This window comes from Habropoda laboriosa, unplaced genomic scaffold (assembly GCF_001263275.1).
Source record: "Habropoda laboriosa isolate 0110345459 unplaced genomic scaffold, ASM126327v1 scaffold64, whole genome shotgun sequence".
Taxonomy (NCBI): domain Eukaryota; kingdom Metazoa; phylum Arthropoda; class Insecta; order Hymenoptera; family Apidae; genus Habropoda; species Habropoda laboriosa.
In genome coordinates, this window is record NW_017100183.1 from 1,832,580 (window position 1) to 1,844,615 (window position 12,036).

General features: G+C 40.0%; 2 protein-coding genes across 2 annotated transcripts in view; one reads left to right on the forward strand and one right to left on the reverse strand.

Moving 5' to 3' along the window:
- Positions 1-5,608, forward strand: part of LOC108579220 (ubiquitin carboxyl-terminal hydrolase 3-like) — an 8,732-nt gene extending 3,124 nt beyond the window's left edge. Inside the window, exons 2-6 of the mRNA XM_017942701.1 lie at positions 1,396-1,543; positions 2,178-2,970; positions 3,735-3,977; positions 4,518-4,711; positions 5,302-5,608. Of these exons, the coding sequence (XP_017798190.1) occupies positions 1,396-1,543; positions 2,178-2,970; positions 3,735-3,977; positions 4,518-4,711; positions 5,302-5,464 (1,541 nt within the window). The 3' untranslated portion in view covers positions 5,465-5,608. The remainder of the gene's footprint in view (positions 1-1,395; positions 1,544-2,177; positions 2,971-3,734; positions 3,978-4,517; positions 4,712-5,301) is intronic.
- Positions 5,609-7,422: 1,814 nt separating this feature from the next.
- On the reverse strand, positions 7,423-11,818 carry LOC108579150 (dentin sialophosphoprotein-like; the record flags this gene model as incomplete). Its single annotated transcript, XM_017942600.1, has 1 exon — positions 7,423-11,818. A coding segment is annotated over one exon (4,396 nt), but the record flags the coding sequence as incomplete, so codon positions are not given.
- Positions 11,819-12,036: the final 218 nt, after the last annotated feature.

Consider the following 12,036-nt stretch of genomic DNA (forward strand, 5'->3'; position numbering starts at 1 on the left):
AATTTTCTACATTTTCTTTTTCATAATACACGAAGGAATTCTTGAACGCGTAATTAGAGCTGCTCGCGCATTTTTCAAGGAAATAGGACGAAATAATTGACACAGGGCGTGGAACTATAATACTTCTTATGCGGGATTGTAGAACAAACGCGTGTTTATCTGGATACGATTTTCTAGAAGATTGGATTTCAGTTCGCGCTTTTCGTGCGGCCAACCAACGTCTCAATTTTCATGCACTTGTATTTTTTACCGCTAGAAATTTTACGTCTTTCTTTTTTATTGTACCACACGAAGTTTATTTTAGTAGCCAAGAATAGGAATATCGAACCTAGTAATTCGTATACCTGCGTAAACAATGAAAAACTAAAAATGATCAAACGATTCGATTTAAGATACGTTGAATTGCCCGGGAGTCTAGTGTTGCACGCTGCGCCTTCTCATCGATTTCTCTGACGTACTTTTTCATCGCATTTAATTAGAGAAATATTTCTTTTCAGAAACCCTTTTAGTGTCGCTTCGTGGATTACTCGTTTTTAAAGCTTAAAAGTATTTTAAAGGTGAAAAAAATATACGCATGAAAAAAAAAAAAAGGAACGAACATGCAAAATCTCAAACCCAATAGCACTGCGAGACATTTCGCGATCGATCGACTGCGAAGGGGGTGTGTCGAACAGCCTTCCTCCCATTCACCCTGGTTTTACACGCTCTCTTGAGAATTACGTAAGCCGAGACGAGCCAAAAAGATGGTACACCGACTCGGAACTTACGTTATTTCGTAACTACCGAGCGTTTTTCATGCTTGCGTCTGCTTGTCGAACATGCCAAATATAAAAATTGCTTGAACTTCCATTGAAACAACATCAGCCTGAGAAGAATAAAAAATAAAATACAATTTTGTGAAAAAAAATGTTTGATTTTATGAAGATTGAGAGAAGTTGATATTTATAAATGTGCATATTTAAGTTTTTTTGGCCTGTTTTGATAGATAATAATTTCACAATTTAATTTCAGTATCTTAGGTTAACTAACGACTATTACAATATAGATTCCAAGTCGATAAAGTAGGAAGTTCTAGTATGTTATGAGTAATACTTTTTTATCATATAATTTTTAATCCAGCATTCTTAAAAAGTATAAAACATATTTATTCATTAAACTTAAAGTCCTCGTTAATAGTACTTATACCGATTGAGTCTTTTAAAGGTTTAAGAAGTTGAGTTTAATAACCAGAGAAATAAACATGGAAGAACATTTGTTTCAATCTCTATGACTCAATTTGTTCAATTTCATTTCTTAATTTCGTATCGTTCCTATTATTAACGTATAATGGTAATACTAAAAATAAGATGCACTGCAAAGACTATATTTTTATTGAGAATTTTATTGTGTCGACAGTATGTGGCACCGAGAAGAGTACATGGCTCTGTCTGTACTGCGGAACCGTTCACTGCGGACGATACGTGGCAGGCCATGCATTACAGCATCACGAAGAAAATACTCAACACTGCATATGCATGGACTGTGAGAACCTGGCAGTATTCTGGTAAGTTGAACCTCTCGCTTTCGCCATTCCTGCGACACAGATCAACGGTCCTAAACCTCCTCGCGTCAGTTGATACGATTTTTAATCTCGCGAACTCGCCTCTCCCTCGTTTTATTTGTAGGCGGCAGCCATTTTTTGAATATCAGGGAGAATGTGTCGAAGCCTTGCGTTACTCGATCGGTATAGCAGTGTTCCAACCTTGATCAAATTTTTTTCGCACCTAACCTTCAATTTATATGGTCGGAAGTATGTAACAACAATTGATTTTACCCGTTACTGTTTCGTTTAAACACGATTTTCTCATTGCAATATTCACACAAATCGAGGTTATTAATATTTCGAACATGTTTCGTATCCTTAATTTTTTAAATGAAAGTGTATTTAATTTTTTACAATGGAATGTTTATACCCGTTTTCCGATCAATTTTCCTCCCATTTGGAATTTTGAGCACTGATGACTGCTATATTTAATTAGCTACAGCATCTTATGCACTGTGTTAAACTATAGACCGCAGCCATTTTTCAAACATTCGATGGCAAGAAAAAGAACCCACCCACAATTCGAACGCTTGTTACCTACCGTACCTACCATTGTAATATAAACGTCGATACTTACAAATACATGCACTTTCAGTTATATATGCGACGAGTATGTTATTAACGACACGACGAACGGCCAAATCGAGAAGATACGTCGCGTTACCTTCCCCAAGCATGAGCACAAAGAGAACGAGGAGAACTGGAACACGTCGCCGTCTACGACGCCGTCCTCGAGGAGGGAGAATAGCAGCGACAACGACAACGACACGGACGCCCTGTGGAAGGCGGAAGTGGTCGTGAGGAACCTCCGACCGAGGACGGCGCGAAAGAGGCTACACTCGTTGGACGGCACGAGCGGAGACAATCGGCCGGCGACCAAGCGTAGAAGCTCGAAGATAACCAAAGAGAAGAAGGTCGTCGGCCTAAGAAACCTCGGCAACACCTGTTTTATGAACGTCGTGTTGCAGTCGTTCAACAATATCAGCCATTTTTGCGAGTATCTTACACAGATGCCAAGCCTTGAGGGCATACCGTTCGATGAGCCACCCACTCACAGAGGGCGAATCGTCACGCCCGGTAGGGCAAAAGAGTTCATGAGCGACGCCCTTCTCGCTGAAGAGCTCAGGAAAGTCCTGCTTGGGCTAAACCTAGGTGGCTCAAATGGCCAGGCAATCTCACCTGAGTGTCTCTTCCTCGTAATTTGGAAAGTCGTACCAAGATTTCGGGGATACCAACAGCAAGACGCTCACGAGTTTCTCACCTATATGCTGGACAGATTGCACACGGAGTTGCTGCAACTACTGCCCAGACTTGGACACGAACCCCTCGGTCTGCGCGGCAAGCAGAGTATCGTCACAGCCGTGTTTGGAGGCACTCTTCTTAGCGTGGTAAGTCGCCGGATCGTTCCCGGAGGAAGCTCTAAGTGTCTAACCCTCGGAACTCGACGGATGTTCGAGCTATTACAACCCTGGCGGATGCTGGACCATTTTGATCTGTAGTATAAGTTTTATTGTACATATTCTGAGGGAGGGTTTTATACTAGAACTTGATTCTATTACTATTATTATTATGTAAGAATTTTGTGTTAATGTATTGATACTTTTAAACTTAGAGGAATGTCTGTTTTTACTGTCTAGTAATTGTTTTGGTAATATTTCGAGAAGATATGGTCAGTGAGTGTAAAGAACATTTAATCATAAGCTAGAGGCAGATTTTTTATTTTTATGTTATCTACAGAAATCGAGTGGTCTAACTTGAAATTTCCTCGTTAGAAGTTTGTAATAATGATAATCAATATTTTCAGCAGCACATTTTATCAAGAATATCTGCATTACTGTCTTTTTTTTTTAATTTATGACTATCTTCTCCGTCCATGTAAGTATGACTTATTTTTTCTATTATTTGAAAGCTTTATCAATCACATTATAGTACCGGATGACTACTTTCTGTACGTGACACCACGTGGGTCAAAATGACCCGGCGCTCGCCAGGCGAGGGTTAATGCGTTTCTGGTTACACTTTGTTATTCCAATGCGGAACGACGGGAGGGAGTGCCCTTTCCGAATCAGCATTCCTTTGGAGAGTCATTTTATTATTCATTTTCTTCTTGGGAGAAGCGCGGACAAATTATGGATCGCGTTTCCTCGCGCAGGTCCACTGCATGAACTGCCGTACAGATTCCAAGACGCACGAGCCCTTCCAGGATCTTTCACTGGACATACCGGACAGATTGCAGAGACGAACGAAAGAACAGGAAGAAGTCTGCAGTCTCACATACAGTCTGACGAGATTCTTCAAAGTCGAAGAACTGGCCGATAGTGAACTGTACTTCTGTGACAATTGCATGGGAAAGCAGAGATCCACCAAGAGGTTCTGGATACACAGGCTGCCTAATGTTAGCATAAATTTGTTACTTACATCGTTCTTGAACATAATAATTGATGTAAACTAACGACAAAAAGTTTGGAAACACTAATTTCTTTAATTCCATCTTATAATAAAATATAGATTTTTCTTACAATATCTCTCTGGATATGCTTTATTTCTTAGTGCGCAAATGTCAAACATTATCTTCTATTTTTCTGTTCGATATTGATCACTTCGTTAAATTCATAGAAAATCAAATATAAAAATTAATTTTGAAGTTTTGAGGAATATTCTCTTTAAAAATCAAATCAGACTGTTTGTAAGTTATAAGTGGCTTGAATCTTTAAATTCACAAATTAATAAGTATAGGAATTTATTTAATGTTAGTCTATTAAATTGTTCTAAAATTTTTGAACGCAAATTATTTAGAAAGATACATAAGTAAGTACTTTATGTACGTTTATAATTACTTGTTTCTCAGAAACTATATTGTCTCCAGACTTTCTGCCGATATGGTTGTATCTATATATGGTACAACTTTAACACTAATAATGACATTTTATTTTAGGTGTTGTGCCTTCACATTAAAAGATTTAGGTGGTGCAATTCCTATCGTTCGAAGGTGGATACACAGGTGGATTTCCCGATGAAATCACTTGATATGTCTGCATTTACGGTACGCGGCATGAGTGGAACAAAATTGGGCGCTTCGAATAGCCACCTGTACGACTTAGCCGCCGTTATCGTGCACCACGGTTCAGGGTATGCTTTAATATCGTTTTTTATATTAATCCTTTTATATAAAGTAGAATCAAACTGTTCCAAGTTGTTCTTTCAATGCGCCAGTGTATTATACTTTCATATTTTGTAATTGTGTTAGATAAGATGTATATTAAAGTGAGTACTTATAAATTATAGGCTCATACTTTATACACTGATAAAACTCATTGAAGGAAACAAGAAACATTAAAAGTAATAGTTTTAAAAAGTATTCAGTTTCATTAGTTTGTGTGCCAATTTCTAAACAATTACACATATTGTATGTAACACAGTACACTTTTCGTAACAAATATTCAGACGAATGGTCTACGATGAATTTTGTTAATAAATTTTGTATAGATTAAGACGACGATGTATCAAACAAACAGAATCAAATATATAAGCTAAACATAACATTACAAACTATTGTTTGTAGAAGATAAAATTCAATGAGCTTTATCAGGCTATAAAGTGTGTATTTATAATTTATAAGCACTCTGTATATTTTGTACTGTAAACCTCATGTTCTGTTCTACCGTACAACAACAATGTGATCTTTACTTTGGCAATAAATATTGGAATATCCATTTTAGTGCTGGAACTGGACATTACACTGCCTTCGCTGTTCACGATGGACAATGGTTTCACTTTAACGATAGCTCTGTACGACCAGCAACCACGGACGCGGTCGCCAAGTGTAAACCTTATATTCTGTTTTACGTGCGGAAAGAGTTCTCCATTCCACCCCCTTTGTGACGTCGTTTCCCCAGTCAGTCCCGTCCTGATGGTACGAGCTTCGACGACGATGACGATGAGCGAACGAACAAGACGTAAGCGAATTCGAATACGAATTTGAACGGTACATATGGTAAACGGCCAAAAGGAAGAATCAGAAGACACACGCGGTTCCTCGAAGTTTCCGAAAGAGAAAGGAAGGAAGCAATTCGCCTTTTACGTTTCCCAACGAATTTTTCATTTAGCATGGTTGAGTAGTGTTGTATGTAGAACTTATGTTTTGCTATGGTAAGCGATAAGCGTGGATTTTAACGAATCTGAATCGACGTACTCTTACTTGTAAATTAAACAAAAATCGATTGCTCAGCATCGTATAGCGATTTGCCAGACTCTATGATGGAATTAGCACGATGTACGAGTATCATACATGAAATCAACAACTCCCAGCCTGCCTCGTAGTCGTTCGAAGCGAAACAAACTTTAATCGTTCGTGAATGATCGACCATCGATATCTTTTTATTTGACACGTAACATTTCTGTTGATTTTGATTCTTTCGTAAAACACACCTATGTTTTTCTTTTGTACAGTTATCGATTATACGGTAAATTAACCAAGTATTTGGTTGTAGACCCTCTATGGTAGATAAAAATACCATTACCGACGTACGCCGTGCATACCGATTAGCTCTGTTTCTGTATAGTGCGCGTGAACATGTAGGGACATGCTGCGTGGACTGAGACCTTCCTTTCCTTTTTTAGAAACGCCAGAAAGGGGAAAAAAAGAACGAAGAAAGAAAAGAAAGAGCGTACTCTCAAGGCAGATCGCGGAAACGTGTTGCCTTTAACGTTGATTTTCTTTATGCTCCTTTTCGCTGGTCTCTCTCTCGGTGGTCGTTGACCACCTCCCTTCATCGAATCGATTAAAGCTCCTCCCGGCCGTGTAGCGGAATAACGCGTAACGCGTACCTCGTATATATAGTTTTAACTAAAGCGAAAACGACTGGTCTTCTCGGTAGATAGATTTTTTTCTAGGCTTAGAGCGACGTCATCGTTATTTCGAGGGAGCTGGTAAACGAAAATACCATATAGAGCCAACCACTCTGTTACTTCGTGGAAAACATGTTACCTTTATCCTTGGATACTTAACACACAGGTACACGCAGCGCATATTCATACATATACACACGACACAACGATTATCACTCCACATGTACACATTCACATGCGTGGTTACATATACACGAATCGTTTACATGTGTGTTCTCAAAATACACGTATGCATGCATGTATGTATACAAACACGTTCTCTATTTTTCCCTGTCCCCCTTTTTCCCACGATTCTCGAAGGCTCGACGACTCTTATGTGATTATTTAAAGACTTATTTTTTCTATAATGGTAACGATAATAACTATAATAAGTTAAAGAAAGCGTAGCGAAAGAACGTTTTATTAAGGCGATAAACTCGATAGACGCGCATCTTCGGCAAAGACCCACACACTCGTATGCAAAAGGCGAAAAAGAAAGCAAGAAAAAAAAAAATAACAAAAAAGATGGAAGTAAGCGTGCAGCACTATTATTGAGGATAAATGAGATATGTACGAACGACGTATAAATAAAGAACATGAATGATGACATACTCCTATTTATCACGACTCATGTTATTGAATTTCGATGTACATTTTGTTGACGAGTATCCATAACTTCATTAAAAAAAGAAAAGGATAGAAAGTAACACGATTCGAATAATACATGAATATACCTAACGCACGTGAGGGAAAAATTTCGATTTGCTAAAATAATAGTGGGATATGTGATTCTATGAATGTACACGTATAAACAGAAATCCATTGGAAGAAAAGGTAAGGCATGAGATCTTGAAATTAATTTGCAACGTTTTGTTAATCGTTTATATACATCGTTGTAAAAATAAAGCAAGTAATACTCGTTGTACCGATAGCGCATGAAATGCAAATAGGCATCATCCCTTCTTTTTGTGCAACGAAGTACGAGATTTCTTCTTTATCGACGACGAATTACGATTTACTTGTGATCGATATTTCGATATCGATCCAAACGAAACCGGCACGATCATTCGATAAAATCGTAGACAAAGGCATCCACTTTGCATGTTTTTGTTCCTTTTGACACGTTCTGAATTTTTATTTTTAATGGATTCTTTGTGCACGTTTTCGTCGGATCGTTTTGGCGCTACGGCCAAAGAGCTGCCTCGAAATTTCACTCGATTCTTCTTTCTTTCCGTCGAAATGTTCTGCTTCCGGTTGTCATCTTCTGAAAGGAGTGCTCTAGCAGAAATTTCTGGGGTTTCCCTCGCGCTCTTAACGAAGAACACCGAATATGGATCTTTTTCCGAAATAGATTCGTCCTTTTTCTTCTCTTCTCGATCAGAATCGAAATTCTTAAACGCCTGAACCCACAGATCATCGCGATCATACCGTCTACAAGGATTTTCAGCGTTTAACGATGTATTCCCGCTGTTTTCTCTAGTAGACGACTTTTTCTCTATTAACGGCTTTTCATCCGGAGAATCACCAATCTTACTGAATTTCTTCTCCAAATTCTCAAATAGCCTGAAGTCCCTCAATAAAGACGATTCCGAGCAACTCTCCATGGAGCTGTCGCATTCTTCCCGGTAGTCTCGATTTTTAAAAATCACATTCGTCATTTTCGCATCGGATTTCATTTCGTCGTCGTGTTTCCTCGATTTCCTCCATCTGGCCGAAAATTTTTCCACAAGGCCCCTCATACCCGATGATTTCGTACGACGATCCTCTTGCTCGGTATTAACCATGTAACTAATGATCTCCGCGGGTGAATCCTCGAATCCAGAACCGGCCAGTCTAGTTATGCTCGGATGCGTGTCCAGTTTGTAGCTTTTTTCCTCCTCGTCTTCGTCTAGATTGCCCAGCCGGCTTCGGACCTTGAACTTCATCGAGGCGACGCTCGTTTTTTCCGAAATCGTGAAAGGAAATCTGTCCTGGCTCTTCTTCTTGACACGCGGCGAGTCCCTCGACCTGTCGCGACGCAGCTTCGACGTCGAGGAGGAGCAAGCGAGAGAAAACTGTGGAACTTCATAGAATCTCTCCGTGAAGAATGCGGTAGTATCCGACTGGATGCTTTTCGCGTATTCTGGGTTGATGTTTCTACGGAATTGTTCAGCTGCTAGCTTTTCCATGGAGAAATTAAGCTTGTCGTAATTCTCGGCGACTCGTTTCACTTGTAATAATTCTTCGTTCTCCGGGGATGAGTTCAAAGGGGTGACTTGAAGGTTCAACTTGCTCGAGTCCTCCATCAGTGCCTCTTGATAATTGCCGTCACCTATTTGATTCTCGAAGAGGTTCGACTTTCTTTTCTCAACGAACCTGTCGAAAACCTCGCCTTCGTATGTGGTATTCAAATACTTTCTCTGATAGTCCTCTAACGGAGAGGTGATCGACGTAATTCTTGAGATGAAATTAGTGGGTTCTTCTGGTTCGTCCAGTTCTTCAGGCTCTTCAAGTTTTGGCGCGGACTCTCGTATCTTGTAACAGTGCGAAGAAGAAGAGGAAGTGTCTGAATCGGTGTCTGAATAGTCACTGTGCTCCGACTTGGTCTTCTCGTGTACTGTTTCACGTTCTTTCTGATTGTCAGGAGAATTCGAAGAGCTAAAAGTGTCGCTTACATTCGTACGATTGATCGATGATTCGTTATAATTAGTTCCATCAAGATTGGCTCGATAATCTTGGATTTGCTCTTTCACCTTGCTTTCATAAGTCTCCTCGTCGCTCGTTTCGATTTGCAAAGGTAAACAAGTCCTCAACTGAGCTCGATCTTTCATCGTCAGACTTGTCCTTTCGAAATTTTCTAACTCGTTTCCCCTGCACTTCGTGTCAGGATATTTATCCTCTTCTTTTCTGTCTGTATTCACGGAAGATTCGGATACAACTTCAACAGACTCTTCGATATTTGTGACAAGATAATGTTTCACTAATGGTGAATTTTCCTCGGATCTGGAAACTTGGTCTCTTCTTCCTGATTGAAATTCCTCAGACGACGATGGGTCATTTCGAAACACTTGTCTATCAGAATCCATTAGACTCGCTCCTTGATTATCTACTGGTTTTTCCACTTCGTTTAACGTGTTCACGATCGGCAGCTTACTTCTATTCGTAGGAATCTTCACTGGAATCTTGGACCTCGTGCTAAGGAACGATCTACAGGATGTTCTAGACGTGGACAATCTACTATGATGCTCATCAGACTTCAACGACGTTGACTCCAAGCGTTTATCCGTTGATAAATTGTTCTCAGAGGATCCTTGCCTGGATATTGTCTTGCTATCGATGCAGGATTCACTGCAGGTATTCTCTGAAGCATCTTTCGTTGTTTGCTGCCTCAAAGACGAGTTCGACAATGTCCTGATCAAAGAATCCGCGTCTAAACGCCTCTCCGAGCTAATTTTGCTGGCTGGTGATGTCGTATGAGACACTTCTTGCGAGTTTAAGGTTAGAGTGGGAACACTTGCGAATCCTTTCTCGTTGGTAATTTCGTTTAGCTCTTGATCGTGTAATTCTTGGTCGATTTTAGTGAATTCTAAGGACAATTTGGTTTCTCCGTGATTTTTGGTAAATTCATCAACGAAATACTCTCCCGAGGAAGAAGCAACGCTCTGAATATCGCTCGAGTAATTTTTCAATTGTGGGGAAGATGCATTTTCTTGGGATTGTGGAGATTTGATGTCGTTATTGCTGTCGTAGTTCAAAATATACCTAGACATCGCCTCTTGAAGAACTCTTGAATCGGTGATGTTCGACGAAGAAATTTCTAGATTATCGTCTGAACTCTTCAAAATATTCTCCGGTAATCGTGTGCTTCTTTGAGTCGGAACGAAACTTTGACTTTCGTTCACACGGGATCCCGAATTCGAAGAATTCATCTCTTCTTCCTTCTCTTCGTCACCTCGTCTCGTACCTTCGTTGCAGATATGTTTCTCGAGATTGATCGTGTCGCGTTGAAAATTCCTAGAAGTTTTAGCTTCTGAAGATTGTGGAGAGATATTCGAAGGATTTGCTGTTTTCAGCAAAGATGGCGACGTTTCCAAGCCCTCCCTATTGAAATTACAAACTTCTTCTCTGGCAGAGTAGAACATGGGCTCCTCGACGTTTTTATAAAAATTCTTCATATTTTTGCTGCAATCGCTTCTGGAGGTATCCGCATTTCGATAATAGGAATTTTCAGGAGGCATTTTCCTCGAAGAGGGAAGACACGTCGTATTTAAAGGATCCTTCGAATTTTTACAAAATTGATCGTCGGTAAAATCCATCTTTGACACAGAAGACGCGATGACACTTTCTAAAACATCTTTTCTCGAAGAATTAAGCAGCATACGGTTGGGCGATCTTCTCGAGGACAAAGGTGGTAAAGGTTCGTTGAAATTTGTAATTTTCGAATTTTTATCACACAAATCTGCAGAATTGTCAGTTACTGCAATCGTATTGCTAACCAAACGATCAATTCTCTGAGTAGAGCCAATTCTATTCGACGTGATCTCGTGGCTAGACTCAGCTTCGCTGCCGGAACTGAGGTTCTGCAGTATCACGCCAGTTGGAGGTCTATATCCGCCGAACTTTGTAGGTCGAGCGTTGCACAAAGAAACTGGAGAATGAGGCTGCAACTCGACTCTATTCTTCGCTGAATTTTCACACGAAATACTGGAATAAAGACGAAGAAACGACGCGTTTCGTTGAGACCTGGATGAATCGCTGTCCGAATCGTCTCGTTGATTACGATATGGATTACGAGTGCTGGGCAATCTTGCTGAAAACGACGAGTATCCTTGAGAATAATTTGTCAACGGTTCAATCCGTAACGACGATTGCTTTTCCAAATTTCCTTCCGAACTCGCCTTTTTACCGTTCTTGATTAACGAATTTTCATCGGACCTTTCTTCCTCGTTGGGATTGTCTTTCGTATCCGAAGCAGCGGTGCTTTCGCTCGATCTCGAGACAACCATAGTGCTATTTCTCACGTTATCCAAACGAATCTTCGCTCTTCTGCGTGCACGGGCGTCCCTTGTTTTTATATCGTCCGAGGTCCTTTTGGAAAATAAGGTTTCCTGTTCCTCTTTCTCTTCCCTTTCGACGTTCTCCTCGATCCGATTGGTCGCACCTTGATAATAGAAGTCTCGTTTTTGGGACAGATGACGAGAGATGTTGATCACGCGGTTAGCTAAACGTGCTGCTTCGTTTGGTGACTGAAGATGGAGAAGGCGTTTCTTTAGATTCGATGGAGAACTTCCTCCGGAGCTGGTGTCGCTTCTAGCGGCGATCTCTTCGTCTTCGTTGATCGAACGATCTGCACCATCAGGGTTAGGTCCACTATTTATTCGTCGGATTAGTTGGTCAAATTTTTGTAGATTAATTCTTTTTGCATTTGAAAGATTCTTTTCTTTCTTTGGATCTTATTTGTGCAGGATAGACCAAATGTCAGCTACTATTTTAATGAAAATGGTTTAATTTATGTTTTTTCTTTTGCAAACCCTTTATCTTAGTTGTTGCTCTGTTTTTTTTTTTTTTTTTTTTTTTTTTGCAGGTTT